Here is a 15,997-nt window from a genome sequence, read left to right on the forward strand (position 1 = left end):
AGTTTCTCAGGGTTGCAATGTATGCATTGGTGTGTACACCTTCATCTCAATTTAAGGGACGATCAAGAATTTTCCATCTCAGAGCATTGCTGCAGTGTATATGCAACATAGTGTGACTCTAATGTGAGTATATAAGCAGTTACATGTAGGTAAGGTATTAGTGTGGCATTCATGTCTTTCTGACATGTGTGCAGTAAATGCAGAAATGTGAATTGTGATGACGTTGTTATTTCCAAATGCATCCAAATAGGACCGATGTGCTGTTATTCTTTTCTCAACTGCCAAAGGACAGACACTGGAAGATGATCTTCAGAGAGTGAAGATGAGGCAACACATATGTTGAAACCTGTGATCAGGAGTGCTGCTGCTTTGTGGTAATGCATGTCCCCATATAGCAAATGTCGTAAAGTGGAAGTTACACCAACTTGGTGGGAGATACATGAGCACCCACTCTGTACTCCTGATCTCTCCCTGGGTGATTATCACACCTTCTATCCCTTAAAGCAGGCCTTGAATGATGGACAGGTCCTTTCAGACGAGGATGTGCAGTACATACTTACGATCTTCTTAAACCAGCTGGACACGGGGTTTTACCAAACAGGTATCTTCGATATGGTGGATCGGTGGGATGATTGCTTCAATGCTTGTGGCACTTTTTCCTGATTGGCATACTGATTCTTGACTGAACGGCATTCAAAAAGAAACTTTTTGATCACCCCCTGTAACAACCACATGCAATACAGGCAAAAATATGATAAGAAGATTGAAATTTCTCTAGCTGTGGCAACTGCACTCATATAACAGTGTTATGATCATCGTTCAGCAATATAATACCGTAATTGTAGCTATACAAACTGATTGATAGTGATTACTTTAAATGATTGTGTAATACATTTCTTCTGTCACTTTTTAAACCCCAGAAATTACTGCTCAAGAATTTTTGTTTTATGTTGTTGTACTATACCTAACTCAACAATTTTTTTTTTAATTATTTTTAGGTGAAGATACAATGCTCAGTGATCAGCCTTACAGATACCTGACAGTAGATGAAATGAAAAGCCTTGGAGATGATTCACTGCCAATTGATGTTACAAGGGATGAAAGAATCGATTCCAATAGAGAATGTATGGGTATGTTTGTAGATATGTAGTTGTTTTGATCTGTGTAAATGACATTACACATCAGTTAACACAATTTGTACTTCTCTCTTCAGCTCCACCAACAGCAGTTGATGATACTATCAGCCCACAACATGCCAAAGAAACATACACTCCATTTGTAACAAATTATGCACCAGACAATGTGGATATTAATAGGCATCCCGTTCATGTTGGGTAAGCCACAATCACATTTTTACCAGAATTCTGTTTCTAAAGATCAGAAAAAATTTCTTGACTGTCAAGTTTCCATTATTCTTGACTGACTGTTTTCTCTCTTATCTGTTTTTGATAAGCAACAAATCCTGCATACAATTTTACTAGAAATGCATTAACATTTTCATAATAGTAAGACAGCAATTTATTTCCAAATAATACAGTGAATTTCATGTAAATGGTATTCTCCAGACAGATTACAGAACAGGACTGCTGAAATGTTGAAGAATATAAAAGAATCAATGAGAAACTGTGTTTTCTTAAAGAAAGCATTAATTTTAAAGTGTGTTAATAAATCATAAAATCTGGAGTTTATGGCTATTAAAAGAAGAATGCTAATTCTATAAATAAGATATAATTTTTGTAATTTTGCAGAGTTAACAATGGTCATATGCCGTGAACAATGGCCAAAGCTACCAGCTACCTTGACTCAGCATGTTGATTAAAAGAACGGTGGTAAAGACTGTCTGCAAGAAATCATTTCACACTGACATCCTAATCTCTAGAGTTCACACATTGTCAGACAGGACCAGAGGGGAGAGGGTGTGGGAGGGGTGGTTACCACAGAATTACAAGTAGTTTTCCAAATTAATGGTTATTTAAAAAGGAAAACTGTACAGGTGTTGCACCATCACTCAACAACACCTATGAAGGAGCTCAAGATGAAGAAAGGAAGTAAAAGTTGTGCATGTCTGCCCAATGTTGTTTCAATTTCTGGAAATAGTAGTTCTGTTCCATGGAAACATGGAATTCCATGTATATCAGACCTGTCAGCAAAGATAAAAATTTCTCTTCAAAAACTTAAAGACCACTAATGTTAGTCCTCTTATAACTGGACTTCCATTGCCAGTACCATCCCAAAGTCACATTATATGTGAGACAGATCCTTCAAACAGTCAAGTAGAATGTTAAACACTCCAGGTAGGAATATCAACCCCTTGACACAAGGATCATATCCCTGTGGAAGGCCCATGTGCAAAACCTGCCCAATCCACAGACCCAGCATTTCCTAGTCCAGTCCTGTCACTTGTTTATCCTACTCCATCAGGGGCCGTGCCACCTGTGAAGACAGCCATGTCATTTACCACCTCTGTTGCAATCGTTGCACAGCTTTTTATATTGGTGTGACTACCAACCAGCTATCTACACACAATGAATGAACAGTGCCAAGCTGTGGCCAAGAGCAAAGTAGGCTGCCCCGTGGCACACCATGCAGCTGAACGTAATACACTTGATTTCAATGGCTGCTTCACTACGCAAGCCATGTGGATCCTTCCCTCCAGCACCAGCTTTTCTGAACTGTGCAGATGGGAGTTAGCCTTCCAAAACATTCTCTGCTCCTGTAATTATCCTGGCCTTGACCTACAGTAACCTACTGTCCCCGCACCCTCCACCCTGGCCCACAACCTCCTGACACTGCACCTGTTGATATTCTAGTCCCTGCACACTCCACCAGACAGCATTCGTCTCTCTCCCCACTTGTACACTACTACCAGTTCCCCTTCCCCACCCTCTCCAGATTGCTGCTTGCATCCCGCATGATATTGCATTCCAGCCCGAGATGCTGGAGTTGGTGGTTGTGTATGTATGAGGTGTGCTTGTATGTGTGTGTGAATAGTACGTGTGTCTCTGTTTCACTGATGGAAGCTGTGGCTGAAAGCTATATGTGAGTGTCTTTTAACTGTGTCTGTCTGCAACTTGAAGTGCCTTCTTTACGTCAAGCAGACTGTGTAAGGGGAATACCATGCCAAAGTTTCATATTATGTATGGGCATTTTCTTTGAACAGTCAAGTAAAATGTATAAGGAGAATGGACAATAAACCTGGTAGTAGTGCATACATGCACTCATACCAGCAAAATATTACAAAAGCATCCAAATACCCATATGTTGAAAAATCTATAAGATTGCTGACCTTATTTTACCTCAATCATCATTATCATTTCTTGTCTAGTAGATGTCCTGTTTCATGCATAAACAGTTTAAAATAATCAAGTGCCTGTTTGAAGACTCATGTTAGAAGGTTATTACAAAAAGTTAAAATAGAGAGTTATTACATATTCAATAATACCATAAAAGACGGGAATGGCACCTTGCTCTATGCTTGTAGCCGTATTTTGAGTGCATGAGTTACACTATCATTATCTGGAAAGTGTATCCCACATAAAGAATCCTTAATTGACCCAAACACATGGAAGTCAGTGTGTGCTAGATCTGGGCTATAGAATGGTGAATTGATGTCCAGACCAAATTGTTAGCTGTTCCTAGAGTCTTAGACTTGTGTGTGAGAGTGCATTGTTATTTTGGAGCATAATTTCTTTTGGATTCTTGTTAGACTGAACACACTAGAAATGGTTTTTGAGTTTGTTCAGAGTATTCAGTGTGCCTTCAAATTAAAATTTGACCCTTTTACCATCCATGAGAAAGACACCACCCCTATCCCAGAACACTGTGATAATGACTCTGCCAGCAGATGGAGCTGCATTGAATTTCTTCTTGTTTGGTGATAGCAGGTGGTGCCTCTACAGTGACTGTCTTCTTGTTTCCAGCTCAGAGTGATGGGCCCATATTTGGTCATTTGTAACAATCTGTGACAGAAAGGCCTCTCTATTGCCCTCAAACTGATTTAAAAGTTCAAATGAAATGGCCTTTCTTTGAATCTTGTGATCTGTTGTGAGCATTCATGGAAACCATTTTGAGCACACCTTTGAATACCAATAGTCTCATTCACTGCACATGCACTTCCAATGCTCACCATTACCTGTAGAGCACATTTAAGAGATATGATGTGCCAGGCTGCGTGAATAATGGCATCCACACACTTCACCATCTTGGGAGCAGTGGCTGTGGCAGGACGTCACCATTGTGGCAAACCATGGAGTTTCTACACTTCCTGACACTTTTACTTGTTTCATCCACTGCCCAACAGTACTCCTCTATCAACTGCATATGTTATTACCACCAACTATCAAATCGTACAATGATCACCATTCAAAGATAAGGGAAATAAGAGCTCTTACCGAGGCATTCAGACAGTCGTTTCTCCCTTGCACGATCTGCCAGTGGAACAGAGGGCAGGAAATATGACTTTGGCATGAATTGTGCCCTCTGCCACACACCGCTTGGTGGCTAGCAGTGTATATATGTATATGTAGATGTAGATTGGCATACACTGCGTACAACTGTTTTTCCTCTCAACTACATCAAAATGATTGCCCTGCAATTCACAATTAAGTGCCTGGCAGTGTGTTCATCAAACCACCTTTAAGCTACTTCTCTGCTGTTACACTCTCAAACTGTGTGTGGGGAAAACAAAAACTTAAATCTTTCCGTGTGAGCTCTGATTTCTTTTACTTTATTATGATGATCATTTCTCCCTCTGTAGGTGGGCAGCAACAAAATATTTTCACACTCTGAGGAGGAAACTGGTGAATGGGATTTCACAAGAAGGTCCTGCCACAGCTAAGAACACCTTTGTTTTAATGAATGCCACCCCAATTTGTGTATCATATCCAAGGCACTCTCTCCCCTATTTCATGATAAGGCAAAATGAGCTGCCGTTCTCTGAATTTTTTCTGTGTCCTCCATCAGTTCTATCTGATGCTGATTCCATACCACACAGTAGTACTCCAGAAGAGGGCAGACAAGCATATTGTAATCAATCTCTTTAGTAAACCTGTTATATTTTCTAAGTGTTCTGCCAATAAATTGCAGTCTTTGGTTTTGCTTTCCCCACAACATATCTGTGTGTTCATTCCAATTTAAGTTATTCATAATTGAAAGACCGAAGTATTTAGTTTATTTTATGGCCCTAAGATTTGTGTTATTTATTTTATAACTGAAATTTAGTGGGTTCTTTTCAATGCACATGTGGATGACTTCACCCTTTCGATGATTTAGAGTCAACTGCCACTTTTTCCATCATACAAATATCTTTTCTAAATCATTTTGCAATTTGGTTTGATCAGCTGATGACATTCCATGGCAGTAAATGACAGCATTATCTGCAAACAATCTAAAAGGGCTACATAGATTGTCTCATAAATTGTTTACATAGATCAGGAACTACAGAGGGCCTATAACACTTCCTTCAGTAAGGTCAGATATTAGTTCTGTTTTACTCAATGACTTTCTTTCGGCTGTTATGAACTGTGACCTTTTTGACAGGATATTGTGAATTCAGTCATACAACTGAGATGACTCCATAGGCATGCAATTTGATTAGAAGTCGCTTCTGAGTAATGGTGTCAATTTGATACCCTCTGTCAATAGCACTCATTACTTTGTGAGAATGAAGAGCTAGTTGTGTTTCACAAGAACAATATTTTCTGAATCTGTGTTGGCTATTGCCAATAAATCATTTTCTGTGAGGTGATTCATAATGTTCGAGCACAGTTTACATTCCAGAATCCCACCTCAAATTGATGTTAGTGATATGGATCTATAATTCTGTGGATTACTCCTATTTCCAGTCTTGGTTATTGCTGTGACTTGTGTAACTTTCTAGTCTCTGAGTATAGATCTTTCTCTGAGCAAGTGGTTGTATATGATTGCTGATTATGGAGCTGTTGTATCAGCATACTGTGAAAGAAACCTGACTAATGTACAGTCTGGACCATGAGCCTTGCCTTTCTTAAGTGTTTTAAGCTGCTTCACGGCACCAAGGATATTTACTTCTAAGTTACTCATATTGACAGTTATTCCTGATTCAAATTCTGGAATATGTATTTTGCCTCCTCAGAAAAAAAGGGCATTCAGTATGATTTTGGACAACATTATATGCTTACCACTGACTTTAAACATATATTTTTGCTGAAATATCAGGGGTAGATTGTAGTCACCACCAACTATAATTGTATGAGTGTGGTACCCAACTGAATGAACACTCAAGTTTTCTTTGAGTTGTTCAGAAACTGTATCATTTGAGTAGGAGGGTTAATAAAAGGTACCAATTATTGAAGTATAACCTCTACCCACACTAACTCACAGGAACTATCTGTTTCAATTCCACTATAAGGTAGACTACTTCTGGCAGCAATAAACCCTCCACCATCAACTGTGTTTAATATATTCTTTCTGAACATCATTAGGTTCTTTGTAAAAATTTCAGCTGAACTTATTTCTATTAGCTCTTGTAACTCTAGTTCTTTTGCAACACAGCTATGATAGTTTACAACTAGAATATTGATTATTCCTAAGTCCACCCTCTTACTGTGTTTGACCTGCACCCTTTGAAACTCAAGCACTTTCTGCATGTTCCCAAGAACTTCTAATCTAAAAAGTCACCCAGTCCCTTTGCCACCTCTCTAGCTGCTTCTTGCATGTGGTGATCTCCTGACCTATTTGAAAGAACGTGGAAACACACCACACAATCATGCAAATTGAGGCATTGGCAACCTACATGGTCACAGAACTGAGCCTCTGATTCAGACCCTCCACTCAGTTATGTACCAAAGGACCACAGTCGGTTCTGTTGATGATACTACAGATAGTGAGCTCTGCCTTCACCTCACAAGCAAGACTAACAGTCTTCACTACTTCAGCTATCTGCTTGGAACCAGAGAGAATTTCTTCCAATTGAAAGCGGCACACATTGTTAGTATCAGCATGAGCCACCACCTGCAGTTGCCTGCAGCCTGTGCTATTCATGGCACCCAGAAGCATCCATTCCACATTTGAAATGATTCCTCCCAGTATGCACAGAGAGTTCACATTGGATTCCATCCCCTCCTTTGCAAACATATCCCTAAGGGGCACCATTATCTGCTTAACATTGGAGTTCCCAACTACCACCTTCTGTGAATTCCTGGTTCTTGCAGGCTGGGGGGATTCTTCTGGAACAGTGTGAGTAACTTGCTCATGCACTTTGCCAGCCACAGATAGTACCTAAAACCTGTTTGTCAGATGAACTGGGGAATCCCTGCCATCAGCCTCTCAAAATTTTCACTGCTAGTGAAACCTTGGAATGACCTCCCACTCAACCACAGGTGAGGAATCAACTTTAGTGCAAGCAGTACCAAGAGTGGCCACAATGGTCGGCCGATTGGGGAACACATGGGTCATGCTGGATGTCCTTCCAATCGCAGCATCCATTCACCCACAATGATGTCCATTGGTAACAGCCTTTAGCTGCATGACCAAAGCCAATGATGTCTGGAACTGTGAGTGAAGTCTCATCAACTCAGTTCACATCTGAACACAGCAGTCACAGTTGCTATACTTACTAAAAACAGCCTGATAAATACACAGACATGCATGAAATATAGGTTTTGAAGCTATGGAACACTGATAAAATGAGAAACTGTGTCAGTTCACAGTACTTTAATGGACTGATGCTAGGAGAGCTGTCACTTGATGGGGGATATAACTACTACAAGTGGCTCTTGAAACACAAAAACAAATGCCTGGCATGATGCAAACAGCAGTTCTGTGTGCTACCACAGTTAATAATGTGTGGGACTGTGCCTGATAAATAAACAAACATTCACAAAATATAGGAGTTGAAACTAAAGAACTCTGATGAAATTTAAAATAAGTCACTTCTTATGAGAAGCCATGTGAACTCACAGTACTCATAAATATAATTCACAAACAGATGGAGAACTCACCTTTATCTGCAGCAGGAACACAGGTCCTCTCTCACTGACGCTCTAGCTGACAATCAACAATTGCTCATAACAAGTGTCTTGTGTAGACGCCATTTTGATATCACGCTATGCCTGTGCCATCTGTAGAATTGTTTGAAACTTCACACATATGCAGAAGAAGCATCAAATTTGAAGCACATGAAAGGTCATTTTCCTATATGCATTAATAGCTGTAAAAAATAATTATATTATCTTTATAAATAATAAAATGTACAGAATGGCACTCAAGGTTCACGTATGTAGACAATGTACTGTTTATGTGGACAGGCACTATGACAAAAATTAATATGTGTTTTAATTGTGTAAACACTTAACACCAAAATATTAACTGCACCATTGATGTGGGTAACAAAACCATAAATGTCTCACTGATTAACATTGATATCAGTGCACTGGTATGTTGTTTTAAAATCTAAATGGGAACAAATAGTACGTTGATAACTCTCAGTGGCCAACAGCACATAAACAGGCAACTTTCTACCTTAGGGTACTTCACCTCATTGCTATTTCAATGTCCAGAGTATATTTTCAAAGTTAGGTACCATAATATCCAGCAATGGTTGTAATCTTTTTCTGATACACTATGTCATTATATATATATATATATATATATATATATATATATATATATATATATATATATATATATATATATATATATATATATATATATATAAAAAAACACAGGTTTATTCCCTTTTTCTATCCATCCTCTGCATTTCTATCCAATATCTACAGAAAGTGGTGTAGCATACTACACTTAAAACAAATATACCAAAATATGGCCAAAATGTTACAACCCTGCCACATAAAATATCATGCTAAAATCTTAAAATATGCTCTTCAGGTATTCTGTTCTCAAAGACTTCAACATATTACATCAATAAAATGCAACTTATGTGTGTACAAACATACTATAACAGTAATTACATGTACCATAATTTGTATAATGTTGCTATGTGTAGCTGTACAACATAAGCTGTTATTTTTGGGGCTTTCATTCTGAAATACAGCTCTCCATGCTATGGTAGTTACACATCAGTACACATATTTTTGACTGGTTTTTTATTGATCCATCTTTATCATACAACACAAATTGTACAATCAGTTTTGAACATGAGGATACCACTATATTTAGAATCACCAAAATGATGGGAAAGCTATTAGGTAGATGTGCTCATAATATAATTTTATCCGTAACTGATGGGCAGGCCAAAATAAAGATATAGTAATATATAGTACTGGAAAAATAGTAGGCAAATTAAAATTAAGTACCTATTCTTACAGTTACCAAGTGGCAACAGGAGAAAAAATGTATAAAAGATTTGAAAATATACGAGCTTTTGCAGTCAGGGTTCCTGCTTCTGGCAGGAGGGCGGGAGGGAAAGGAAGAAGGATGAAGGAAAAGGACTGGTGAGGTTTAGGAAATGGGCAGTGTTATCCAAAAGTGACCCAGAATCCTGGGTCAAGGAAGACTTCAGATGATTTCATAGGTTTCCTGCAGAATTGAAAAAAAAGTGATTAACACTAAATCTTCAAATCTAAGTTGAAAGGTTTTACTGTGACACACCATTTCTGTTCTGTACACCTGTTCAGTTCTGTACAGCTGCTTATCCATATTTGCTCTCACAATCTTTTTCATGTTATTTTAATTGATGTGTTTATAGATTTTCTAATGAGCTTTTTGGTAATTGACTTCTTCCATGACCAAATAGCCTAGGCTCACATGTTTCCATGGATCCCAATTAAAAATAATAAAATAAATAACACATATTCTCATGTCAGGCGAACAAGAAATGAAAGCTGACTATTGGAAGGATTCAAGATCTGAAAACATGCGGCATACACTCACATTATTGAATACAGCTTGATCTTTCCCCTCTCTTGGTCTTTACGTAACTTTCTCATTTGTCCATGCTTCCAACACTGTCTGGCACATTATACCAAAACAATACATATGGTATTTATTTTATTATCCTTTTCAGTGTAAATTGAAATTTTATTTAGTATTACCATGATTTGAAGCTATAATGTAATTTGATTTGCCAAGTGCAAACTTCTACCATTCCTCCTTTCACATTTATTTGTACATGGTATTGATGTTTTTTGCAATGTCATGTTTACACTGTTGAAGGTGATTTTATATCCTGATTGTTAAGGCTTGTTAACACCTCTGATGAATGTAATTAGCTATTTTCTTGAACCTCAAAAACTGAGTTGCAAGATTATATTATATACCATGCTGAGTTTGCATATTCATTGATAATCACACACAGTAGGAAATAGGTGGTACTCAGAGTAATATGGAATATGAAAGAAAGGAACTGATGTTGTACTTCTTTGCTTCAAACACAATCTACTGTGTAAATTCTTCTTCATTTGTGTGCCCATAGTGTCTGTTAATGCTTTACAATTATTGAAGGTGCATAAAGTCTGTCCTTGCAACTACAAAAAATGCACATTTTTTGGTAGTTTCAAAGACAGATTGTATGTGCCTTTAATAATCAGTTATGTGTTGGTTTGGAAGAACAGTAATTGACTAATGTAATCTCATACAAATTGTTTCTTCTATGTCTAACACAGGAAGCTACATTGGAAGAAGTAAGTTTTATCTCATTTTTGACTTATTTTTTGTTGTCTTACTTACTACAAAATGTAATGCATGGATGAAGATAAATGCAAATAGTTGGGAAACAGTTGAATTCTGCATTCATCAGTCATTAGTCATTGTCAGTTCTCTACCAACAATGATTTCCTTAATAACACTGCTGAAGTAGTGTATGCATTTTTGTTATATTTCTGTTTAACTGATATTTGAGACTGATATTTATATCTTCTTTTTCTTATTTATGCTTGTATAAACTGTCCAATCTGTTTATCTTTCAACTTATATGTAGACAGTATAAATTACACTGACTAAAATTACATAAACAAGATTTCCATTTTAATTTAATAGTACAAGTCATTTTTTAAAACTGATTAGATCTGTATTTTAAATTCCAGTAGAACCATCTTCATTATCAGTTGTTGCTGACGTCATAAAAAGAACTTTTGGGGTGTGGAATTTCTCAAGAAATACTTAAATAGAGTGCCATATCTATCATGAACTTTTTCTGCACACTGCATTAACTCTTGACTCTCCATAATACAATCTTACTCTTTTTTTCTACCTGCACTTGTATATAATGGTTAATCAATTCCTTACTTTACGCACAAAAATGCACTTATCTTTCATAATACATTTCCTTCTGTTACACCATAAATACGAGGGTTGGAACTTAAATAGCGGCAACTATTTATTCACAACTGATACAAAAGAGTTACATGTTTGCCCCTGTTACTGTCCTTCAAAGTAATCACCAAAGTTGTGCAGAACCCATTGCCAATGATATGGAAGGCATAGTATACCATTAGCAGAGCCTGTTATGTTGATGGTGTGAATGGAGTGGTCTACTGCCTGTTGAATCACTGGAACAGTTCTGAAGCGAATACCATGAAATGGTTCCTTCATCTTCGGAATCAAATCAAAGTCACAATGACCCTAAGTCTGGGGAGTACTTCCCACTGCCATCGACCAAACAGAGCAGCCACAGCTTGCGCTGTATGCGCCCGCGCATTGTCATGCAAAATGATGGGTTGGTTGTGCAGAAAGAGTTGCTGCTTCTTTTGCAAAGCTGGTCACAGGTGATGCTTTGAAAATGATAAGTAATACTGTGCATTGATGGTCTGCCGTGGAGGAATGTAAGGCGTTATGATAACACCATCACAGTCGTACACAAGAATCACCATAACCTTAGACCGTTCCATATGCACCATCAACAGAAGAGGCTCTGCTAACAGTATACTATGCCTTCCACATTGCTGGCAATGGGTTCTATACAATGCTGGTGACTACTTTGAAGGACAGTAACAGGTGATAGCATGTAACTCTTTTGTATCGGTTGTGAATAAATAGTTGCCACTATTTAAGTTCCAACCCTTGTATATTGCTTATGAAGTATGATAAGCCAACACACATGTACATAAGCGTCTGCACATGAAAATGTGTTAAATCATTTGAAATATTTATTTAGAAATGTTCCATTTACAGTTATGCCTTTAGAGTAAACTTTTATTGAAGCTCAGTGGATATCAGACAACACAGAATGAGCTGGAGTGAAGAGTGACTATTGGGGAGTGTAGACTAATGTTCAGAGCATCTGTGGAAGCAGTAAAACTCAATGAATGGTACTGCATGTACTGAGGGGAACAAGACCAGTTCAGTGCAGTGAAAAAGAGGGTCATTACCTTTGAGCATATGAAGGTCATCCTGTGATGCAAATAGATTTTATGGCTGTATTGTTACATACTGTCCTACTAGTTTACTTACAGTCATCCTATCTGCAAGGAATTCAAGCCACATTTGCCACTGAAATATTGTTATGACAGTCAGGGACAATGAATGTATCCACAATCATGGCAAAAATTCACTTTGATATGATGCAGGCCTTGTGTAAAACATCTCCTTCAATATTATAATGTATGAATATTAAGGAGAACACAAACGTGTGTGGAATTAAATTTCTGTGGATACATGTGACCAAATATTAATGTGGTACACAATCTTTATCTAGAAATTTGGTAAAATTTTTCACTACCTGTTCTTGGATTCTCATCACAAAAATATCTCTTTAATATTGTAGTACCAATTACTTCTGTTTATCTTTGTTTTAGGCTGTTTTGATGATTGCTATTGATTATAAAATGGGTTGATGTTGAGATTTCAAAATAAACATAAATTCTGACATTTAAATGAGGATGTTTTGAGAGTTTATAGAGTTTAATTGTCAATTTTTCTCAGTATTTCAGTCACATGTGTTGTCACCATTACAATCAACATTGCCACTAACATAATCAGTTCCTGATGGTTGGATTGGAGGATCTTTCATTCTCATTGTCTGAATTTGTCATTGTTTTTCCTGTGTGCTTTGCTTCCTCTCTCATTACTACTGAATGATAGGAACCTGTGGCAAAAGAAGGGAAAAGGTTGAACTGATAGACTGAAATTGAAGACCTGTTCATGAAATCAGTACACTTAATATGTTTCTTCATTTTTATTTATAAATTAAAAACAGTTGTTTTCTTTATTAACCATAAGTAAACTTTCTGCCCAACCATTTTTAATCATGAATAGCAAAATGTAGGTACATATTGTATACACCATATTGACAGAATGATCACTGAAGATGTTTGTAAATGAAAACAAAACAAGACTGGTAAAGCACACTTTTAAATGGTCTTATGCTTAAGATGGGAAAAACTATAGTAATTGACAATGATTATAGTTGAACTTGATTATAAGTACGTATGATAATAGGATTTACTTTACAACCATTACTGTACAGGACAGACATGTATAATTACTTTTAATGAAGTTGCCTTTAAGTTTTAAAAAAAATCATCTATGGTGATACTTTTTATATCCCAACATATCTCATAATCTCATCATTATGTTAAATCCTAATCTTCCTTCCATTCTTTATCACTTTCAAACTCTATCATTTAACCACACCTGAGGACATACTCTTATTAACCTCAGACAGTCAGAAAACCATTTAGTCTATTTTATGAAAATAAACCCATATTTTTAAGATCTCAGGAGCTGAAAAAAATAATTTTTTGCAATGTTGCAGTTTCCTGGTAAGTTTCCTTGTGGATGCAAGGGGAGGAGCAATGCGTGGTTGCCGCCACAGTGGTGTGAGAGTCATTGTTCCACCACGGCGGGCAGCAATGCCAACACGTGTCACTTGCCGCTATTTGAAGAGGGACAAATTGACACATCCACCACCTTTAATGGAAGGAGAGGCACTGGCAAGTCGAATTCTAGAGCTGGGTCCAGTTGGTGCAAAATTTTTAGGGTGAGCGGACAGATCTACATTTTATTTGTTACAGTCACACAGTAAAAACACTAATTTAATGAAATTATGTATACAGATAACAAATATGTAAATCTGACGTGCTAATGAATTAAGGTGCTGATGAAAAAATGGATAGTGAACTCCAGATGATTGATAGGACATATTAGTTCAGTTTATGGAATTTTTGGCTTTTTGTCTATAGTTTGCCAGTGTGTCCTATCAAAAATATTGACATAATTTTTATAAGCTGCCTACTAATGTATTAATTGAATCTGTAAGCAATTTAAATAGGGAAAACACCAATGTTAGTGCAGAAAACTTCCTATAAAATAATCTGATGTGTGTGTGTTTGTGTTTTTGTTAGTTTGTTTTGTTGTTGTGAAAACTAAATATTTCTGCAGCCATTTTGACAAGTAACAGTTGATTTGTTTTCTAACTATACTTACAAAACGTCTGTTCATCAGCACAACCAGAAAATCACTGACAAGAGATAGCACCAAGAAACAGAAATATAAATATAAGGATAAGTTGATTACTACAACACAGTTATTGAATTCCTCACACTTAAACAGTTATTCCATGGCTTTCTCACTATGTAATGACAGAATGAAGAATCTTTTAGAAACTGGCCGTATTATGTAAACTGTGCAAATAATGTATACTATACATGCTACTGTAACTGCTAGAAGTCTTTAAACAGAAACCAGAATGTGGCTGCATAGGCCCACACTTATTTCCTTAAATGACATTTTGAATCTGGCAGATTTGATGATATCTTCTTAATATTATCAAGGATCCATAAAAAACAGCCTAAAAACATAAATTGTACCCTACTTGTCACAAGATGCCAGATTTCCTAGTAGTATACAATGATTTCATGAGGAATCAGAATGAGGAATTCATTCACTTGGTTTCTGTTATTTAACACGGGAACAGAAATAACCTTCAACATTGTTTAAAACAGAACTGGTTTAATATCTATACTACCAAAAACTCTTGTACTTCTTTATAGCTATAAGCATCATATATTCTAAATAAATTGTTTCCACTTTTTTTACTAATAAGATCTTGTCAGCTATAAAACTAAGTTTTGGAAGCCATTAACAAAAAAAAAAAAAAAAGGCTCTGATAGGAACCTTTTGTGATCTCCTGAAAGCTTTTAAAAAAGGCAGAATATTATAGCTCAATTGCAGTGTGCCCCAAGGCTCTGTTTGAGGTCCACTGCTATTTTATTTTATTTTTTTTATTTGGTCCTGTGACATCTTGTTTGGATATAGGACAAGTCAAAATATGATGCAGAGATAACATTACAAATTTTTCATGTAAGGACAACAGAGAAATTAACCATGATATCACACTCAGCCTAAGTAACATTTACTACATGTATAATTGATATCCCACAAATGAGTTCTATAGACAATACAGTTGGTCAATACATACATATGAACACATTTATAACTAAAGGCAACACAGAAATTAATCATTGTTGTATATTTCGAATGAGTGTAAGAATTTTTTCATCAGACTGAAGATTTTTATGCTAGCTTTAACCCAGCACTTATCCCCAGATTGTTTTGATCTACAATTCTTAAATTTTCGTTTGTCCGAGACCACATGTAGATTTGTGTGTCGCTTTGAAGTTCTAGATTTTACTGCTTGTGTTGCTTGTGCTTAATATTTAATTACTCTTTTGTATTGTGATGTATTGAGAAATTTTGAACATTTGCAAGTGCTGTGATAAACTCATACTGCTATTATCAATTATAGGCATAAATTTAATTGTGCTCTTTTAAAATGTTTGAGAACAGTAGCCCTGTCCTCTATTAAAACAGCCTTTTTCTAATTTCATTGTAAAATTACGTGAGAAATAGCTTATTTTTGAGAATTTTTGGACGCTTAAGAAACTAAATCCATAACTTACAAGTATTTTGGATATATAACTTAATTAATAGCAAATCAGCATTTGTGGTTCACAGTTCCACTAAAGAATGCATCATGCCTGAATTTTATTGTAAATCACTGCAAATAAACATGTGTTTTTGAGAATTTTCAGAATCACCATTGTCCTTTGCATAATCTATG

General features: G+C 36.5%; 1 protein-coding gene across 1 annotated transcript in view; it reads left to right on the forward strand.

Annotated features, from left to right (window-relative positions):
* Positions 1-15,997, forward strand: part of LOC126249149 (ankyrin-3-like) — a 602,141-nt gene that overhangs the window by 418,420 nt on the left and 167,724 nt on the right. Inside the window, exons 18-21 of the mRNA XM_049950803.1 lie at positions 999-1,130; positions 1,214-1,334; positions 10,602-10,619; positions 13,691-13,915. Coding sequence (XP_049806760.1) covers positions 999-1,130; positions 1,214-1,334; positions 10,602-10,619; positions 13,691-13,915 — 496 coding nt within the window. The remainder of the gene's footprint in view (positions 1-998; positions 1,131-1,213; positions 1,335-10,601; positions 10,620-13,690; positions 13,916-15,997) is intronic.

This window comes from Schistocerca nitens, chromosome 3 (assembly GCF_023898315.1).
Source record: "Schistocerca nitens isolate TAMUIC-IGC-003100 chromosome 3, iqSchNite1.1, whole genome shotgun sequence".
NCBI classification, from domain to species: domain Eukaryota; kingdom Metazoa; phylum Arthropoda; class Insecta; order Orthoptera; family Acrididae; genus Schistocerca; species Schistocerca nitens.